Here is an 18,223-nt window from a genome sequence, read left to right as displayed (position 1 = left end):
GGGGCAGCGAGCGTGCAGCCCCAGAAAGGCTTCCCTCCTGCCCCGCCCGTTAGCCCGAGGGGGCGTGGCCGAGGTCTTGACCCCGCCCCAGAGGGCGGTCTGGAGTTGGTAAATAGGGGCGGCACGTGCAGCGCCCCGGACAGACGCTGAAAGTCGCGCGCGATCCTAGCGCTTGTGGTGCCCGCTCCCTTGTGCGCAGCCCTCGCCGCCGTCATGAAGGCCGCCCGGATCGCCCTGCGAAGCGCGGCTCCTTTGGCCGCCACCTCCACCGGCGGCGGAGCAGGTCGGGTGACCCGCGAGGTGGAGCATTTCGCTCGGTACTCCCCGTCGCCGCTTTCCATTAAGCAGTTCCTCGATTTTGGTGAGAGCAAACAGGGCGATTTGTTCTTAGAGTCTGCGGTTTCCTTGTGCCTCCGTGCTCTGTAGCCTGCGCTTAGGCCAGCTGCTCGCCTTCCCCCCCCTGTGCTTCTGCAGGAGCTTACGCCTGGGCTGCGCATGGGGCAGAACTGAGGTGGGAAAATGGGCATGCACCAGTTCAAAATGCAAGGGGGGAGAGTCAGGTAATAATGCTAAAAAAAAAAAAAAACGCACAGGCTTCTCCGTGCAGTTAAAAAAATAAATAAACACGTCCAACGAGCAATTCTTAACCCCGTTCTCTGTTTTGGATTTGCGTGCAATAACTTGGGTAGGGAAACTTCCAGCAGTGCGCTCTCTTCTCTTGGAACCTCATTGTGCTGCTTGTGCAAAACAGACCTTCCAACAGTTAAAATCGCTCGCAACTGATGCAATAGACGAGCCCGGTGGCCTGTGTGTTGAGGGGTGGGGCTGCGTTAGGAAAGACTGGAAGCGGCCTCAGTCCGGAGAAGGGGTGTCTGTGTGGCGCTTGGCTGAGGGGTGCTTGATCCAGACGTCTGGCCGTAGGGAGAGAAGATGGGGAAAGAATACTTTCATTAGGTAAAATACATGGGAGTCTTGCAGCACCCAGATTTTCTTCCAGTATACATTTTTGTAACAGGCAGTGACAATTGGGGAGGGATAGAATCGTTTTGAGCAGGCGACAGAGATGCAATGGCTTGATTAAACATTTCTGCAGTTTTTCATCTGAAAAATTCTTCCCAGTGCCACTTACCAAAGAGATAAGTAAAACAGCCTTCTTGAAGAAGGACCTCTTGGTGAAATCACTGTCCTGTCATGAGAGGAAGGGAATCTGTCCCCTTTTTCTTGCCTTAGCCTCAGCAATGGGAGTTGCTAATTGAATCTCGGCTGTAGCTGGGCCCAGGCACCATTGGAGAGTAGCTGATTACTGGCTGTTCTTGTTCTGACCCATTTGCCTCTCAACTCCATCATTGATGTGGTCCAATACTGTAATTAACAAGTTTTCCAGGTTTCCCATGCCTCCGCTCTTTCAAGCTGCTGGAGAAGCTATAAGTAAAAGACATGATGAGGTGCACTGCTATGTTTTTTTTATCTGGAGGTGTGATGTGATTCACTAGGATTATAAAGCAAAAAAGTTCAGACCAGTTGCATGAGCACCTGCCATTTTAGGTGAGGCCTTTTGACATACACACACCCCAAAATGTTTTCAACTTTAAATTTTTATTGTGGCTTTCAGACTGGAAACGATTCACTGTCCTTATGTAGCTGTCTTCCTAGTGTGTAGACTTACTTCATGCATTAAAGTTAATGACCCATTGAGCACAAAGTGTTTTTCACAACTGGAGCTATTCCAGTATGGCTTTGTTATGCAACAACTTGTTTACAAGAAAGAATTTAGAAATCCTAGAGGAGACAGTTCTAGTTCATAGATACTTGTGATTGAATTTGCATTTGAACAGTCAACTAAAGTTGGGGAGGGAGTAATTCTAGATTCTTTTCATAGCGGTGTTTTTCCAATGCAGTGTAGCTGTTGTTAAATTATTACGCAGTAAAATGTAAAGCATTTGAAGACAAAGATGCCTGGACTTTCTTCCCTGTCTTTTTAAAGCTCTCCAAAGAAGCAGTGTAATTTTAGAAAGAAATTCTGTAGAGAGAAGCTTTCTAGGAATCTTCAGAACCAGTCTCCTCCCACATTGGCTGTGGTTGCTTGCCATAGTCTCCTATTACAGCTGATCGGAAAAGCTCTAGTATTTCAGATCCCAGAAGTTTATAAATACAGGATAAATAAAAGTGTATCTGTTTATCTACTTGCCAATTTTCAATTTGTGTCAGTTCATCATTACCATTGATAATTTTCAAAGGTAGCATTTCATTATTGCTGGCAGGATATTGTAGCCCTAGAGTGAGTCATTATTTGCCTTTAAGGCATCAGTGTGGAGCATTGTAGTAAATTCTAAATGAATTTTCAATTAGGGTGTTTTCCCTAAGAGTTTCAGACATCCAGCAGCTACTTACATACACATCAGCATCTACCATATCATAACATTTGCTGGTAATAGAAAACCATAGGGCATTCCAACAAAACCTGAAAGTGTAGTGACTTCATGTTATTTTAAGCTGGCAATATATGCTGTTAGTGGTAAGGAATCTGTGCAACGTGAGCACTTGGGAACAGCTGGCTTTTGTTTGTACATATCTGTTTTCTGAATAAGTCTGTCATTTTAACTTGCAAACAAGCCAGAACTATTTTAAGCTACATATTCTTCATGCCGATTATAAATCTTAAAACAGAACATGCACAGTTCAGGAAAATCTAAAAGCAACTGGGTTTCATGTTTAACATTTTAAAAGGAAGGAAATGTGTAGTGTACTTTGGACCATCTGCTGAAATCATAGTCCTAGATGGGCCATAAAGGCCACTTTGCTTGAATGAGTGAGTTTTCTGAATCACCTCTAAAATCCCTTTAACCTGTAACTTTTAGATTTTTTTTACAGCTAGTACTGTGATAACTTGTACTAGAGTTCTTTTCTGATACCTATAATGCAGTACTATGCAGCAAGCAAGCACAAGCCTTAAAAAAGCATGATAGCTAGAACTGAGGACATTTGTAATTATTTTGTATGAGTCACTACAGATGTGCAAGAATTGTTTTCTTTTTAATACTAGCCTTTGCTAATATCTAAGCTACTTGTGGAACATAATGTGTATCAAATCTTATTAAATCTAATATTAATGTCTCATGAAAACGTCTTAACAGAGACTACTTGGTTTCATAGGGTCAACTAATGCATGTGAAAGAACCTCTTTTTCCTTTTTGCGGCATGAACTTCCTGTGCGACTGGCAAATATTCTGAAGGAAATCGACCTCCTCCCTAGTCCACTGCTGAGCACTCCTTCAGTACAGTTGGTGAAAAGCTGGTAAGTTACAAAACTTTTTGCAACAGTTTGCTTGTTTGTTTGTTTTTTTAAGAGCAGGGCAGACACGTATTTTAAACTTCAAGGAAAGCAAACATTATAATACAATGGGAGTATAACCTTGAACAGTAACACACATTGATCAGATTGTGTGAAGAGGTTGTACTAGATGACGCCATTGAATGCATCAAGATAGACCCAAATTGCAGTCCCTTCTGTGCACAGATTGAGATGTCATTGTTCTTTCCCTTTGACATCTGTAATGCTATCACCCAAAGGATGCCACAATACCCTATATGCAACTTTCTCAGTAAAGCAGTCACAAGGGTAGATCTAGCTGCATTCAGTCTTGCCACTCAAAATCCCAGGTGTTTCAGTACCTGAAGCTAGGAATGTGAAATATTTTACTAACACAACATTCACCAGTAGTCTATTTGGTCAAGTTTTTACTGTTTGAGCTTAAGTTAAATTGTAGAGCCTTTTTCAGGAACCTTATCTGTGCAAGAAGTTTCTCTTGCCATATACTGATAACCTGCTTTGTGTTTGTACTTTTAATAGGTATGTCCAAAGTCTAATGGAGCTAGTTGAGTTCCATGAGAGAAAACCAGATGACCACAAAGTCCTATCTGAGTAAGCTGTTCTGTCTTGCATACTTTCAGGGCCTTGCTCTGTTCAAACTATCTGCCATCTGTTGTTAAGTCACCAGTTAGGAGCCAGTTTGGTGTAGTGGTTAGGAGTGCGGACTTCTAATCTGGCATGCCGGGTTCGATTCTGCGCTCCCCCACATGCAGCCAGCTGGGTGGCCTTGGGCTCGCCACGGCACTGATAAAACTGTTCTGACCGAGCAGTGATATCAGGGCTCTCTCAGCCTCACCCACCTCACAGGGTGTCTGTTGTGGGGAGAGGAATGGGAAGGCGACTGTAAGCCGCTTTGAGCCTCCTTCGGGTAGGGAAAAGCGGCATATAAGAACCAACTCTTCTTCTTCTTCTTCACTCCAAAAACTTTAGCTTTATTCAATTCTGGAAACAAATACTATTGACTTATGTGCTAATGAGGTAGCGTACAATAATCTAACTAGATTAAGGTGGGTAGCCTCGAGGTGTTGGTCTGAAGTAGCAGAACAAAATTTGAATCCAATGGCACCTTTTGCGAGGATTGCCCTGTAGACACCACAAAGACTCGGGGTTTGCAGAAATCAGAATTCTTTAATGGGAAACATCAAAGCGACAGCATACACGGTTCTTGCTTGGACTGGGGAGATACCCCCAATTCAAGTCTTTAAATTTCTTTTGGGTGGTTTATTCCCACTCCTCCACAAGGTAACACTTTGCCTGAGATTGCAGGGGGTCGGCATGACAATGGTGGGGGGCTGGTAACTCTCAGTGGGAAGTAGGCCAGATGCTGGGCTGGCGGGGGGGGGGGGCTGCAAGAGACTAGAGGATGTGAGTAACCTGTGAGGTGTGAGAGATATGTGGAATTCGTAGGGCTTAATAGCGCCTGCTTGCAACAAATCAAAACCAAAATACAGCATATGGCAAAAATCACAGGGTTTTGACACCTTTAGTGTTTTACTCAAAGTGTAAGCTCTTGTGTGCATGCATACTTCTTCAGACAATGAACTAGGAATCATCAGAGTACATATATAAGGAGAGTAAATTAGCAGTAAATATATAACTGTAACTAACGCCTGATGTTATGAAATGTGATACGTTGAAATGAAACAAGTTGACAATAAATTCCAAACTGTCAACACCGCATTAGGATGCTTCATTTGCCTCGACAGTGTGAATGTTGAAGGGGAAGTAAGCAATTTCTGCCCTTCAGTTTTATAGTAGTTCCATTGAAGCTCCTTGTAGAAGGAAGAGAGTTAGGAATTCTGGTTTGATAGTTAGGACTAACGTGTGTCTATCCTGTTTTTGCTTCTGTTTTCAGTTAAATGGTTATGTCTGTATAATTGTAAATTAATCTTGCCATTTTTGCTTTTCTGGCTTCTTTATGTAGGCCCATCTGAAGTTATTCTGTCCTTTTAGTTTTATAGATGCTATTGTCAAAGTCCGAAATCGACACCACGATGTTGTGCCTACAATGGCACAAGGTGTTCTAGAATACAGAGACACTTCTAAAATGGACCCCTTCACCAATCAAAACATCCAGTACTTCTTGGATCGGTTTTACATGAACCGGATATCTATCCGAATGTTAATAAACCAGCATAGTAAGTTCAGATATCATGCTAATATATATAGCTTTAACAAAAAGAAATGTTAATAGGTTTTCTTTTTAAAAATTAATAAATTAAAAAAATGCTAAAATATTTTTTAAATCTTTAGTTTAAAGGATTGGGTAATACATAATGTGAAAGACCTCTTCCTAAGACTCTGGACAGAAACTGCCAGTTTGTGTAGATAGTACTAAGCAAGATTAGACCAAAGGTCCAACTGAGTGTTAGGCAGCCTTGGTATGTTGTAAAAGATACTATAAAGGAGTCCTCAGTTGAGATTCCAACTCTGGCTTTGGACAAGACATTGTACTAGTATAACCGACCTCACAGGGTTGTGGTGAAAAATAAAACCAGATGTATGCCCAGCCTGAGTGTCTTGGAAGAAGGAACAGATACAAATGTGATCAGGTGTTGAAACTGAATGATACGCATTAGTTCAGTCTGGTGAATTATATTTAACAGTTTGAAATATGTTTCTTTTCCACAGCACTTATTTTTGATAACAGTAACAGTCAGGGTAATCCAAAGCATATTGGATGCATTGACCCTTGCTGTGACGTTGTGGATCTAGTGCACGGTATGTATTAAATTTAGATCACACCTTTCTTTTAAATTTCACACAAATTAACCTGCAGGCAATATGAACATTTCTTAGTCATTCAAGGTACTATCATGATTTTAGCCTTGATTGCGTGTCTTCCTAATCCTGCACAAAGTAGCAGTGCTGTGCACCTTTGAGCCCATGTGCTTCACAAAGCTTAAAAGTCTCTCATCAGCAAGACTGTTCTGTCCCCACACTGAAATACTGACTTGGAAGTAATCTAATGTCTAGATAACATGACATTCAAAATTCTATTTAAAACATTTTTTCCCTTTTAAATTGAATTTCAGATGCTTTCCAGAGTGCCCAAATGCTTTGTGACCAGTATTATTTTGCTTCTCCAGACCTGAAGCTTACTCAAGTGAATGGTGAGATTTTTTCCTTCTCCTTTTCCATCCCAACTATATTAGGCTAGTCCTACAAATCTTGCCTCTAAGGCCCCTGTTACTTACTTTACAGCTATAGTCCTTGCTCTTACTATGGGGCGTTTCTGAATGCATTGCATGGAACAACAAGTCTATAACTTTTTGTCCTAAGGATAAGGATAAATTTCTATATTAGTATATATTCACCTATGCAGTCCCTAATAAGATGTGATATACTAGAAAAAATATCTTGATATGGGATTATAAAATAGCTGACAACTGTTGTTTTTTTAAAAAGCAATTAGCACAGAGAAACGGCAATGAATTTGATCTCTTTGATGAAGAGCTTGCTTTGCATGCTGTGTGGACTGCACCATCCTGTGACTTAGTCATGGCTTGCCAAAAACTGCTAGGGATGCACTAATAATGAAAACCATGTGCACTTGAATAATCAGACCAGAGGACTGATTGTTTGCCTGTGTTTTTCTGCAGGAAAAGAAACTGGGCAGCCTATTCACATAGTGTATGTTCCTTCCCATCTCTTCCACATGCTGTTTGAACTCTTCAAGGTTTGTATTTGTGGTTGTGAAGAATTCATCTTCACTAGACTTACTCAGAAGTCAGTTGTTCGTTTAAAATATATTCCTGAGAACAGCAAAATGGAATAAGGGGGAACGAAGGAAGCGCTCAGGCAATGGCTACTCCTCAGTCCACATTCTGCACGATAGAACTCTCCTCCATACAAACAGGCTTGGGAGCTCAGTGAAGTGTAAGATATGGCAATTAAACATAGAACTGTCTCTGAAATGTTGCTAAATTGCTAAGAACTTCTGTCTTAGTGGGAGGAGCTTCGGTTCAAAGACCCCCCTTATGCCCCGCAGAGAAATCTACAATTGAGCACTCAAAAGCCGCTTATGATCCCTGGCCCCAGAGGAGTCGAGAGTGACCTCAACCAGAGCCAGAGATTTCTCTACTCTGGCATTGGCCTGGTGGGAAATGCTCTTCCAAGTGAGAACAGGACCCTACAGGACTTAAAACAGTGCTGCAGGGCCTGCAAGACAGAGCTGTTCCATCAGGCTTGTGGTTGAGGCCCACAGAACATCAACAACTGGCCTCCCTACCCAGATAACAGCATCTGCATGCCATTTAGTTAACAACACCATAGCACTTTACTCCCCCTGCCTCCCACTGGAGAGAAGGTAGGGCACTCCTTGGTTTTTAATCTAAACTGGTTTTAATGTTTAAATGTTGTTTTATTATGTTCACATCTTGTGAGCTGCCCTGAGTCCTCAGGGAAGGACAGAATAAAAGTCTGAAAATAAATGAATAATCTTGGCAGTCCAATCTGTCTTTTAAATCGGGAACAGAAAATTTAAATTTCTAAATTGTATCAGTTGCATGAAGGCTTCCAATTCTTTGCTTGTCATAGAACGCAATGAGGGCAACAGTTGAACATCAAGAAACAAAGCCTTCTCTTGATCCAATTGAGGTGACAGTTGTCCTTGGAAAAGAAGACCTCTCAATTAAGGTAACTGGCTTTTGTTGCAGGTACTGTAGACATCTGGGAATGGCACGCCTACCCCTCTAGAACTGTCACTATGTAAAGTGCCCTTGACTTAAACTGTATCGTTGGGATAACATTGTTACATATTACCGTCAATAATCAATAATAGAAAAGCCTTTTGGAGCTATGTATTGTCCCACACAATGCCTTCAGTCAGCGAATTTTGTACAGCTAGAGCTTTTGACAACAAATACAGTTGTTAGTGGTACTTCTGATAGTTCAGGTTTATATTTCTAGATGTTATTAATGGTTGATTTTATTCTTAAATAGATATCTGATAGAGGTGGTGGTGTTCCAATGAGAAAAATAGAAAGCCTCTTCAGCTACACGTATTCTACAGCTCCAAAGCCTGTGATGGACAGCAACAATTCCACTCCTTTGGTGAGATACAAAACTCTCTTTGATCTTTTTCCTGCTGTGGAAAATACAAGGGTTCTCACCATGTCCAATATGTTTCTCTTCATTGAACCAGAAGACGCTTGCAGGCCTAATAACTTTAAATATATTCAATGATTGTGCCTGTTGCTACACATTTGACTGTCCAAAGAGGCTCAGGTTTTGTTCCTGCCAAGCTGAGTTAGCCAGTGTTTGAGTTGCATCTCTTCAAGAAATTAGATGGTTGTATAAGAGACTTTCACACCAAAAAATAAAGCCCCAACTTTCCCTACAAAGGGAGAGTTGTCTGCCAGGGAGAAATCTAGCCTAGAACCAGTTCTCCTTGCCACCTGATTGTGTGTGTGAAGAAGGGGAAGAAGAGTTGGTTCTTACATGCAGCTTTTCTCTATCGGAAGGAGTCTCGAAGCAGTTTACAGTCGCCTTCCCTTTTCTCTCCCTTATGAGGTAGGTGAGGCTGAGAGAGCCCTGATATTACTGTTTGGTCAGAACAGCTTTATCAGTGCTGTGGCGAGTCCAAGGTCACCCAGCTAGCTGCATGTGGGGGAGTGGGAAATCAAACCCAGCTTGCTTACCAGATTAGAAGTCTGTGCTCCTAACCACTACACCAAGCTGGCTCTGTGGAACTGTGGACAGAAGAATGCTCAGTAATTAGCCATTGCCTTCACTAAAAGGCCCAGACTCCTGTTTCTCACCTTGGGAACTAGACTAGCAAAACACAGACAAAAGTGTCACCAGCTTCTTGTGCCTTTTCCACACTTCCTGCTGAGCATTGGTAATGAGGAGCTATACATATGTAGGAGCAGCTTAAAACTCAGTCCATAGAGTATTATAGATCATTCTTTAGTGGTGTTATTGCTTATGTGAAGGAAAAGTAAAGGCAGCTATAATAAAACAATGGTGAAATTATGAATAGGTAATTGTCTACTATTCTAAACTTTGGACTCGGGTAATAGTAGAAAAGACCAAGAGTCCAGTAACACCTGGCAGCATATGAGCTTTTGTGAGTCACTGCTCATTTCTTCAGAAAGAGCTAGGATGTGAGATTCTAGCTGTAAGAAGTGAGCAGTGACTCATTAAAGCTCATTCCCTGCCACATATTTTGTTAATCTTTTAAGATGTTACTAGACTTTTGCTCATTTCTACTGTCTGACACCGCTACCCATCTCTTTGGACTCTCTAACAATAGAATAAGTGTATTTAATACAATCCAGAACGAAGCAAACTATTCCAGTTAATAAAAGCTTTTTTTTTCCTAGGCTGGCTTTGGTTATGGCCTACCAATTTCTCGGCTGTATGCTAAATATTTTCAAGGAGACCTCAATCTGTGCTCCATCTCTGGTTATGGAACGGATGCTCTGATCTACCTAAAGGTAAATTCTTACATTTTGTGTTCTATCCCGATATATTTTTTGTTTGCTCATTTGAATTTAGCTTGGTGTACCAGCAACATTGGCCTTGAGGGTTTGAATATTAATGATCATAAATTATTATCTGATGCCATGCCCAAAAACAGACCCTGTTCATAAATGTGGCTCCTTTCAAATGAAAATGGTTAAGCCTTTCCATGGCTTAACCTCAGGGGTAGTCAACCTGTGGTCCTCCAGATGTCCATGGACTACAATTCCCATGAGCCCCTGCCAGCATTTGCTGGCAGGGGCTCATGGGAATTATAGTCCATGGACATCTGGAGGACCACAGGTTGACTACCCCTGGCTTAACTGATCACTCATAGAAAAAGAGACCCCGTTCCAGTATTATCAGTGCTCACACTAACATTAAAATATCATGCTGTGAAAAGGCTGGCTTGTTTTTTCAAACCTTTGCTAATAACTGGAACCAAATTACAGTTGTTCAGTTACTCCTGGATTAGACAATATCTAATAAATAATCTTCTGTTCCTTCCTAGGCCCTTTCCACGGAGTCTATAGAGAAGCTTCCTGTCTTCAACAAGTCCGCTTGTAAACATTACCAGATAGCTATAGAAGCAGACGACTGGTGTGTTCCAAGTAAAGAGCCCAAAAACTTGTCAAGACAGAGTGCAGCTGCATGAGATCAGCATGTGCCTGAAACATGCTGCAAAATAAACACATAACATGAAAGGGGATCAAGCTAATGTAGCAGTCCAGGACAAATCAAACCAACCTTTGGACCACTCCCGCCCTGCACCAGGACTTCAGCCAGAGGCACGAAACGACCGTGCGGAGCAGGAGATGTCAACATGTGACCTGTAGGCAATGCAAGCACCGTCTGGAGAATGATGACTCATGTGCCAGGAAAAGCAAAAGGCATAGGAATCTGTGTGCCTAGCACCATAACACTTTGGAATTAACATGTGAAAGCAAATATAAATTAACACTCTGGAGTATAACATCCTTTGAGTTAGGACTTGATACATTCAAAAACTGTGTAATGGTTGAACTCCAGCACATAGTATTAACTTTCCCCTTGGTCTTTGTAGCTACTACCAAATATTACTACCGATTGTGACTTGTGGGGGAGGGATGTGCACACACATATATTTCAATACATTTTGCTTCACATACTCTCAACTGTTGGGAGTGGAAGGGCTGTGACGACATGCTGTGTTGGTTTATCTTCAGCAGTTTTGCTTAATGAGACATAGAGACAATAACACAGTGCTATTTTCCTCTCCTATGAGCCATGTGGTAAACATTACTTGAATTTTTAACTCCCAAAATAACTACTTGCGTAAAGCATCTTTTTATTATTTTTCAAAGTGATAAGCTTTTGTTGCAGAAAATCCTTGTTCAATAACATCAAGGAAGATAGGTGGATCTACTGGGAAATTGAATGTAAGGTGCACAGCAATAAGCAGCTTGTAAAAAAATTCAAAATGGACTTCAATGCGCAGGACATTTAATTTGATTTTTAAAATTGGCTTCTTGAAGGAAACCTATGAAATAACTAAAGAGGGTAGTGCAGGACTGAATGTAAGGAGGCAGATAACTTCTCAAATTGTATAGTCTTTGTTTCAGTGGATATATTGGGAGCTGCCAGTTTTGAATACAAAACAATCAAATTCAAAAAATGTCACCAGATTAATTTGTAAATGTGAATATCATGGAGATATGATGGTAAACAGGTTTTGGAAGCTATTGTACCTGAGATAAAAAGAAATCTGTAAATACTCGTTCTGTGTATAGTACTGCAGAATCTTTGAAAAGTGATTATTGGGAGAGGATTCCATTCCAAATGATTAGCACCTCCAGAAAGGAGGGATTTGGACAGGGCCTAGTTGGTGACGAGATCAACCTTTCTTTTTGAAAAAGGTGATAATAAACTAAAGGGCTAATCCTAGCTTACTTTGAAAAGATTAGGAACTTTTCTACAAAGATTAGTTTTCATGTTCAGTTGTAGCAACATTATTGCTGACATTCACACTTTTATGTGAACATAAAGTTCAGTCAGATAGGTAATCCCAGCCATGTGAGGCTATTGTGTGCTGTTGGTACAGTGTATCTATGAAAGGCTTAGCAGCTAACATTACTGGGGCATTGTATGTTTTATTCACATTAGAAGCTTAGTTCAGACATGGGCACTTTGCTAAGATTTTGTTTTGTAAAGTGGCTATTTTGTATATATGATTTCATGGCTGGTGTGCCGATTGCAGTTACATTCTTGAGGTGCCCCCTATACAGTGGAGTTAATCTTGAGGTTATAATGGACTGCATGAACTATGAAAATAAAGATACTTGTCATTCAAATGATCTTCATAGCATCAGACCTTTCTCCCATGCAGTGTTACCAGAATGTGTTTGGGTAACTGATAGATTGTACACCCCTTGACCCTTTTATATTAACACCTAAAATCTGTAAAAAGTTGTTTTGTTAATGTCAAACGAATTCAAACCTATGCTGTCAATCTATGCACTGCTTTTGGGAAACAAAAGTGCCATTATTAACACTGACACGTAAAAGGGGTATTGGAATCCCTTTGGAGAAGCATACGTGCTGAATCATAGGGCCGAAACTGAAATGCTGCACACTCCGCACATCTTCTGAGCAAAATGAGCTTTTGGTCTGCTTTTGCACTTTTTGTGCAACGTCAAAGTACTGAGTGTAATGAAACCACAAATGAATTTAGACGGTTGCCTTGTTTCTGCTACTGTGTGCCTTTTAAGTTCACGTATACTTGAAATAGACTGTAAGGTTTTTAAATTAAACTTCTAAATACTCCTGCTTGACTCATTGTAGCATTTGTAAAACCCTCTTGAGTGGTATTTTGTTTTTCTGTACCTGCGTAACCAATCCCCTTTTGGGGGCAAATCATTATTACTAACTCTTGCAGACATTCTAAGATATTGTGGTGCACTGTTGCAACCACCACTGTAGTATTTGCTTAATATTGAATGGTGTCCCACAGGATACAACAGTAATATAGCCATGCCCTCAAACTAAAACAACATTGCCCTTTGCTATGGCTTGGTACAGGGGAGAAGGTGCCTGAATGTGAAAGGGTGGTAGGCCCTTAATGGTCTGCTATAACTTAGTATAAATGTTTGCAGGGCTGGGGGAGGTGACACCTGCTGCTTAGTAGGTAAAGGATTTGGGAAGGAGCAAAATAAGTTGTAACAGGATTAGGAAAGGGGAAGTTGACAAATACAGTTAAATTTCCCTTGACACTTTTCCAATATTCCTCAGCAATTCCTATTAAGATAACATTTTCAAATAATTAAAGGAAGGGGGGTTGGGTACACATGCCTTGAAAAAAATTTCTTGGATGTACTCCATTGGAGTCACAACTTTTCTCTGTTCTGTTATTCAATGGAAGGTTTTGTCCTTTGCCCTGCAGTTGTACTTTCATTATCAAGATATTTTTTAAAGAATGCTTACTGCATATTGCCTAGCCAATAAAGGGAAACTTTCAGATGAGCCACTGAGATGAGATGGGAATATTCCTGTAGGGTGGCATCTTATTGCTGCTGCTGTAATTTTCAGCTATTGCAGCTAAACTTCACAAAAGGCCAGTCATTATCCTTAACATCAAGGTCCACATGCTTGGGACTTTGTGTTTGTTGATCCTGGAAGAGTTCCATCTGCAGAATTGTTTACAGTGGTCTTTCACTAGCTGGTAAGGGCATCTTTTTCGTATGGTGTCGTGGTTTCTGATTTGCCACTGTGGAGTCCCTCTTGCCCCACAAAACAGTGTTCCTGGCTGTAGCTTGGAAGTGCCATCTATATTCCAGAATGTTGGACTGGGAAGAGGTTCAAATCTCTACTCTGTAATGAAGCTTATGGATGATCTTGAATAGTCACCCCTACCCTGAACTGGGATAAAGGAGAGGAAAACTGGTTGAAACTGACAAATGTGTCTCCAAGGCTGGAGAATTCTGTCTCTCCCCCATCCCCTCCCGCTGCCATAGCTTTGAGGTTTGGCAAACCTTTTGATTAAGCAGAAATACCCTACTTGGAAATGTATCCATTCACCAACCAGTGTGAGCTTTAAAACTCCATGGAAAGTTCATGCCAGTTTACCTGCCGTGAATTTTAGTTCACACACTGCGAACCGGCCAGAATTGATCACTGGTTTGTTCCCATCCCTAGTGACATCTTAATCTTCCACAGACAGGCCCAAGAACATGTAAGGAAAGGTAAGGATTACTTAGGATACGTTAATCTGATAGGGAAAGCTGGTGGGCTGGCAGCACAGCCTTTTTGGTGTCACAAGAACCTGGGAACCTGAGAGAGCATATGTGTAGTAAGGATCCAATCCTTCTCAACTGGCAAGGGGAAAGGAAAGGATGGTTGTTGACTGAACGATTGGTGAAACTAATTTCTTAGAATTCACTCTTGGTTGGCCTTTCAGTTGGCCCCTGTCCCAAGCTAAAAACAGGTTCTGGTACTCCTGTGAACCTTCACAACTTCCACTGTAACCTAAAAACTTTTGGCAGGCATCCTTTAATTTTGTATGGAAGTCAATGCCCTCAAGCTATCCTCCTAGAATATAGCAATTGGTGTGGCCTTTTGTTATCTGCAGAACAACCCAAACCTATACCTTTTCCCCTTATCAGTTACTGCCCTAGTGACTATTGCTATGACACCAGGGTGTGCTCTGTAAATACTGTTGAAGTGCAAGGCCTTTCCTTGGTTCAGTCAACAGGGATATATAACACAGCCAGTAACAAGGCTAGAGCTGTACAACATAACCCCATGCTTAATGTAGACAGTAGCTGGCAGGTAATCCAGCATTGTTCCAGTTCCTCAAAATAATTTTATTTTAGGTATTCAGAGTATACCTGTGTTTGTCTGCGATACAACTCTTAGATTTGAGCTGAGTAACACTTTTGAAATAAAGGCATTCCAGGTATATGCTTTCAAGAGCCAAGACTTCCTTCCTTCATCAGACATGAGTAGAAATGCAGATCTCTGAGTCCTCTTGTTCTAGTCAGAAGGTGGAAGAGATGTTGTAACAAATGTTTGTAAAGGATGCAAAGGTACCATTCTGTGGATGACTACTTCATGCATCTCACAAAAGCTTGAAAAGTTTGTCACAATAAATCTGTCCATTTTATGAGACTGCAAGATTGATTGTTGTTTTGATTGTTGTTTTTTTATTGTTTTTACCAGGATGAGGCTTTTTCAAGAACTGTTCACTTTTATGATCTGGGGGCAGAGAAAGAACTGGTGAAATCAACATTTGTCACAGAAAGGTTCCACTGAGAATAATGAGAATAGTCGTCTGATTTTGTGAAGCATGTGCCGTAGTCAATAATTGTGGCAAACCTACAAAAGAGACATCCAAGTGAAATTGAAGACCAGTTTTTGGAACCATTTGTTGACTTTTGTATTGAATATCCGGGGCCCTGTTTGCTCACTGCCAGACTTGTCCGTTAACTGAGATTGAAACAGGACTATATATTTATGTTTTGAAGGTTGTCTTGGACATTTCTTTTCTGACTTTATCCAGGGAGCTGTCCTTGCTTCGTTCTCATCTTCAGGGCCGATATCTATTTGCCACCCCTGAGAATCAGCATGCAGACAGAAGGATGAGTCCTGTTTTTATACCAGCAAGGTAAACCAGCAAGGAATCCTGTTTCTTCACAAAACAGCAGAAATTGGACACATAGATAGATTCTTCTCCAAGGAGTTCCTCCATGTACTGATTTCTCCAGAAGGAAGTCATGTTATATCTGTATATTTAGAGGATATATTGACATGCCTGGCAAGGGCAGGCTAAAATGAGTACCTTGGTTGTGTTGATATCCATTTTTTATACCACAGCCAGAAGAACAAAGAAGCAGCAAGATTTAAACTACCTTCTGTTATTTAGGGCAGATGATCTCAAACTGTTGTAGTAATCCTCCTGAAATCAAGATAATTGTTTAAGCTTCTCAAAGAGTGGCGAGAACATAGAAGTAGTTTCTGTAACAAGGTCTGCAATGGAAGAAACCAAATTAGAATAATTTGATCTAATTGATCCCATCTGACCTTTTTTTCCCTTTTGGAGGGACTAGAGAAGGAATCTTGGGGAGGGAATAAAAGAGCTGTGAAGGACAAGTGAGAGCAGGTGGCATCTGTTCAGATTTGAATGGTTCTGGCTCTATCCCACATTCGCTAGGATCAATTGATTTCTGGAAAACAGCAGAAAGAAGGGGCTTCTCTGTTGACCATTTTTTGTTTGTTTACAGTCATTGACCAGCACCAGCACATGGGTAACACCACAGTACCTTTTAACAACCAAGTAACTTAACATCAACCAAGGATTTCCACACTCTACTGACAACATGACAGAACTTCACCACTGTAAAAGAAACAAAATTATCTTTAACTGCCTTTAATATGTTAACTGACAGATCACCAGTATATCTAGAGAACCACAGTAACAAAAGTGAAATTAGACTACTACTGATATCCTGGTAAAATTCACAATGCAATAAAACATGAGCAATCAATTCAATTGCACCCCAGCAGCAAGGGCACAGTCGATTCTTCACAGGCACGTCTGTAATTTCCCACTAGGCAATGCTGATGGAAATGCATTGAAAAGAGGTTTCAAAAAAGTCCAACAGAATATAGCAGGGGTGATATGTTAAGTATGGAGCTGTAGAAAATCCCTCCCTCCCAAGACTTTAATAGCCTATATGGTCTTGGAGCCTCTTGTGGTGCAGAGTGGTAAGGCAGCCGTCTTGAAAGCTTTGCCCATGAGGCTGGGAGTTCGATCCCAGCAGCCGGCTCAGGGTTGACTCAGCCTTCCATCCTTCCGAGGTCGGTAAAATGAGGACCCAGCTTGCTGGGGGGTAAACGGTAATGACTGGGGAAGGCACTGGCAAACCACCCCATATTGAGTCTGCCATGAAAATGCTAGAGGGCATCACCCCAAGGGTCAGACATGACTCGGTGCTTGCACAGGGGATACCTTTACCTTTATGGTCTTGGAAGGAGGGCCATCTCATTTTGCAGCTCAATATCTTTAAGTCGTTGATAAAACCAAGTGTTTTGCTTGCCTATATCTCATTTCTAGCAATTGTTCAGGAGCTAATCCTATATTGAGAAGCTTGTTAATTATCTCTGTGTGGGTTGTGGGCCAGCTGACAGGAAGAAGGGAATAAGGCCTATAAATTGAAGGTAAAGTCTTAGCCAATAGTTAATTATTACAATCCATGCACTGGTCTCTACTTTTATCAACCTCACCTCCTTCTGGAATACCACATTAGCAGTACATTTTGGGTCATTAAAGAAGGCTTAAAGAAATCTTGGCTGAATTTTCTCTAAAGAAGCAAAATTGGAATAACACTTCTGTTGACCGTGTAAAGCCAGGTCAAGCTCCTGTTATTTGTACATGACCTAGCCCACTGAAAGGATTCATACAGTTTATCAGTCACAGGGAGAAGTGTTGCACAGGCCTGAAGAAGGCTCTGTGGCCTCAGCATACATCATACTAATTGGCATACTAGGCTATGTCCCAGCTTCAGGGCATAAGGTTTAAGTGGCGAAGTCCCAGATGACACAGTATGCTCAACCAAACAATGTTGTGAATCTAGAGGTATAAGAGGTTTTGAAGCTCATCTGTGGTCATGATAGCTGCTTGTGTTCCCAGGGAAGAGAACCACATAAGTACCAAGAGGTCAAGAGCCAAGATGTCTTTTGCCTGAGAGGTAACCATTTCCTCTACCTGCTAGGAAGGGCAAGTTGGATGGCTGTTGTAAAACATGAACTAGGGACTGATATACGGACGCCATCTTGCTGTTGCATTCTCTTCGAGAACGTTGACTTGACTTCCGTTGGAAAGAAAGCAGGCCTACAGCTCAAACTCTGCAAAAGGTGACAGGGGAGAGATCTGCAAGACATTTGTCCTGCTTAAGCTTTTCCTCTGCTGTGTCTCATCACTAATTCCAAAAGAAGTGCAGTAGCTGTAGGAATCTTGTGTCAACAGGAGGAAGCAGCGGCTGCAAAACAGTAGATAAGAGCTGTTCAGCTTCTGTTGGATGCCACACAGCCAGTCCTTTTAAGAAAAGAAAGGATTAACGCTCGACAATATGGGAGCCAGTTTCAATAAAGCCAGAAGATTATTCCAGCTGTTTTTGAGGCTGCATGTCTACAAAAAGAGAGAGACTTAAGCCTGCCCTCCCATTGGTGCCTGTTAGCTGTATACACTTGGAAATGAATTGACTGGTTTAAATAAAGGGCAGATCAACAGCAGACTTGATTCAGGGGGAGGAGAACCCTACAAAACACAATGATGCAAGTATATGTTGCCAAAATGCTTTATTTTTTAAAACCCCTTGGGTGGAAAGAGTATTTGTCTCTGCTCTGTTTGGGCCT

At 41.4% G+C, this 18,223-nt stretch overlaps 1 protein-coding gene across 1 annotated transcript; it reads left to right on the top strand.

Moving 5' to 3' along the window:
• The first annotated feature begins 2 nt into the window (after positions 1–2).
• PDK4 (pyruvate dehydrogenase kinase 4) lies at positions 3–12,637 on the top strand. The gene is made up of 11 exons (XM_077304733.1): positions 3–361; positions 3,154–3,295; positions 3,851–3,922; positions 5,324–5,508; positions 6,002–6,091; positions 6,406–6,483; positions 6,973–7,049; positions 7,910–8,008; positions 8,315–8,425; positions 9,697–9,810; positions 10,347–12,637. The coding sequence occupies exons 1-11, from the start codon at positions 214–216 to the stop codon at positions 10,488–10,490; spliced, it is 1,260 nt and encodes a 419-aa protein (XP_077160848.1). The 5' UTR covers positions 3–213; the 3' UTR covers positions 10,491–12,637.
• The last annotated feature ends 5,586 nt before the right edge of the window (positions 12,638–18,223 follow it).

Source organism: Paroedura picta, chromosome 11, assembly GCF_049243985.1.
Source record: "Paroedura picta isolate Pp20150507F chromosome 11, Ppicta_v3.0, whole genome shotgun sequence".
Lineage (NCBI taxonomy): Eukaryota > Metazoa > Chordata > Lepidosauria > Squamata > Gekkonidae > Paroedura > Paroedura picta.
Note: the sequence above shows the minus strand (reverse complement) of the source record. Positions and strands in the feature narration are given on the sequence as shown.

What these genes read in the sequence shown, in the direction of transcription:
- PDK4 (XM_077304733.1), top strand. Translation starts at nt 214, where the DNA reads ATGAAGGCCGCCCGGATCGCCCTGCGAAGCGCGGCTCCTTTGGCCGCC. An exon ending in GACCACAAAGTCCTATCTGA is followed by an intron (nt 3,923 to 5,323) that starts GTAAGCTGTTCT and finishes CTGTCCTTTTAG; the next exon opens with TTTTATAGATGCTATTGTCA. An exon ending in AAGAAGACCTCTCAATTAAG is followed by an intron (nt 8,009 to 8,314) that starts GTAACTGGCTTT and finishes ATTCTTAAATAG; the next exon opens with ATATCTGATAGAGGTGGTGG.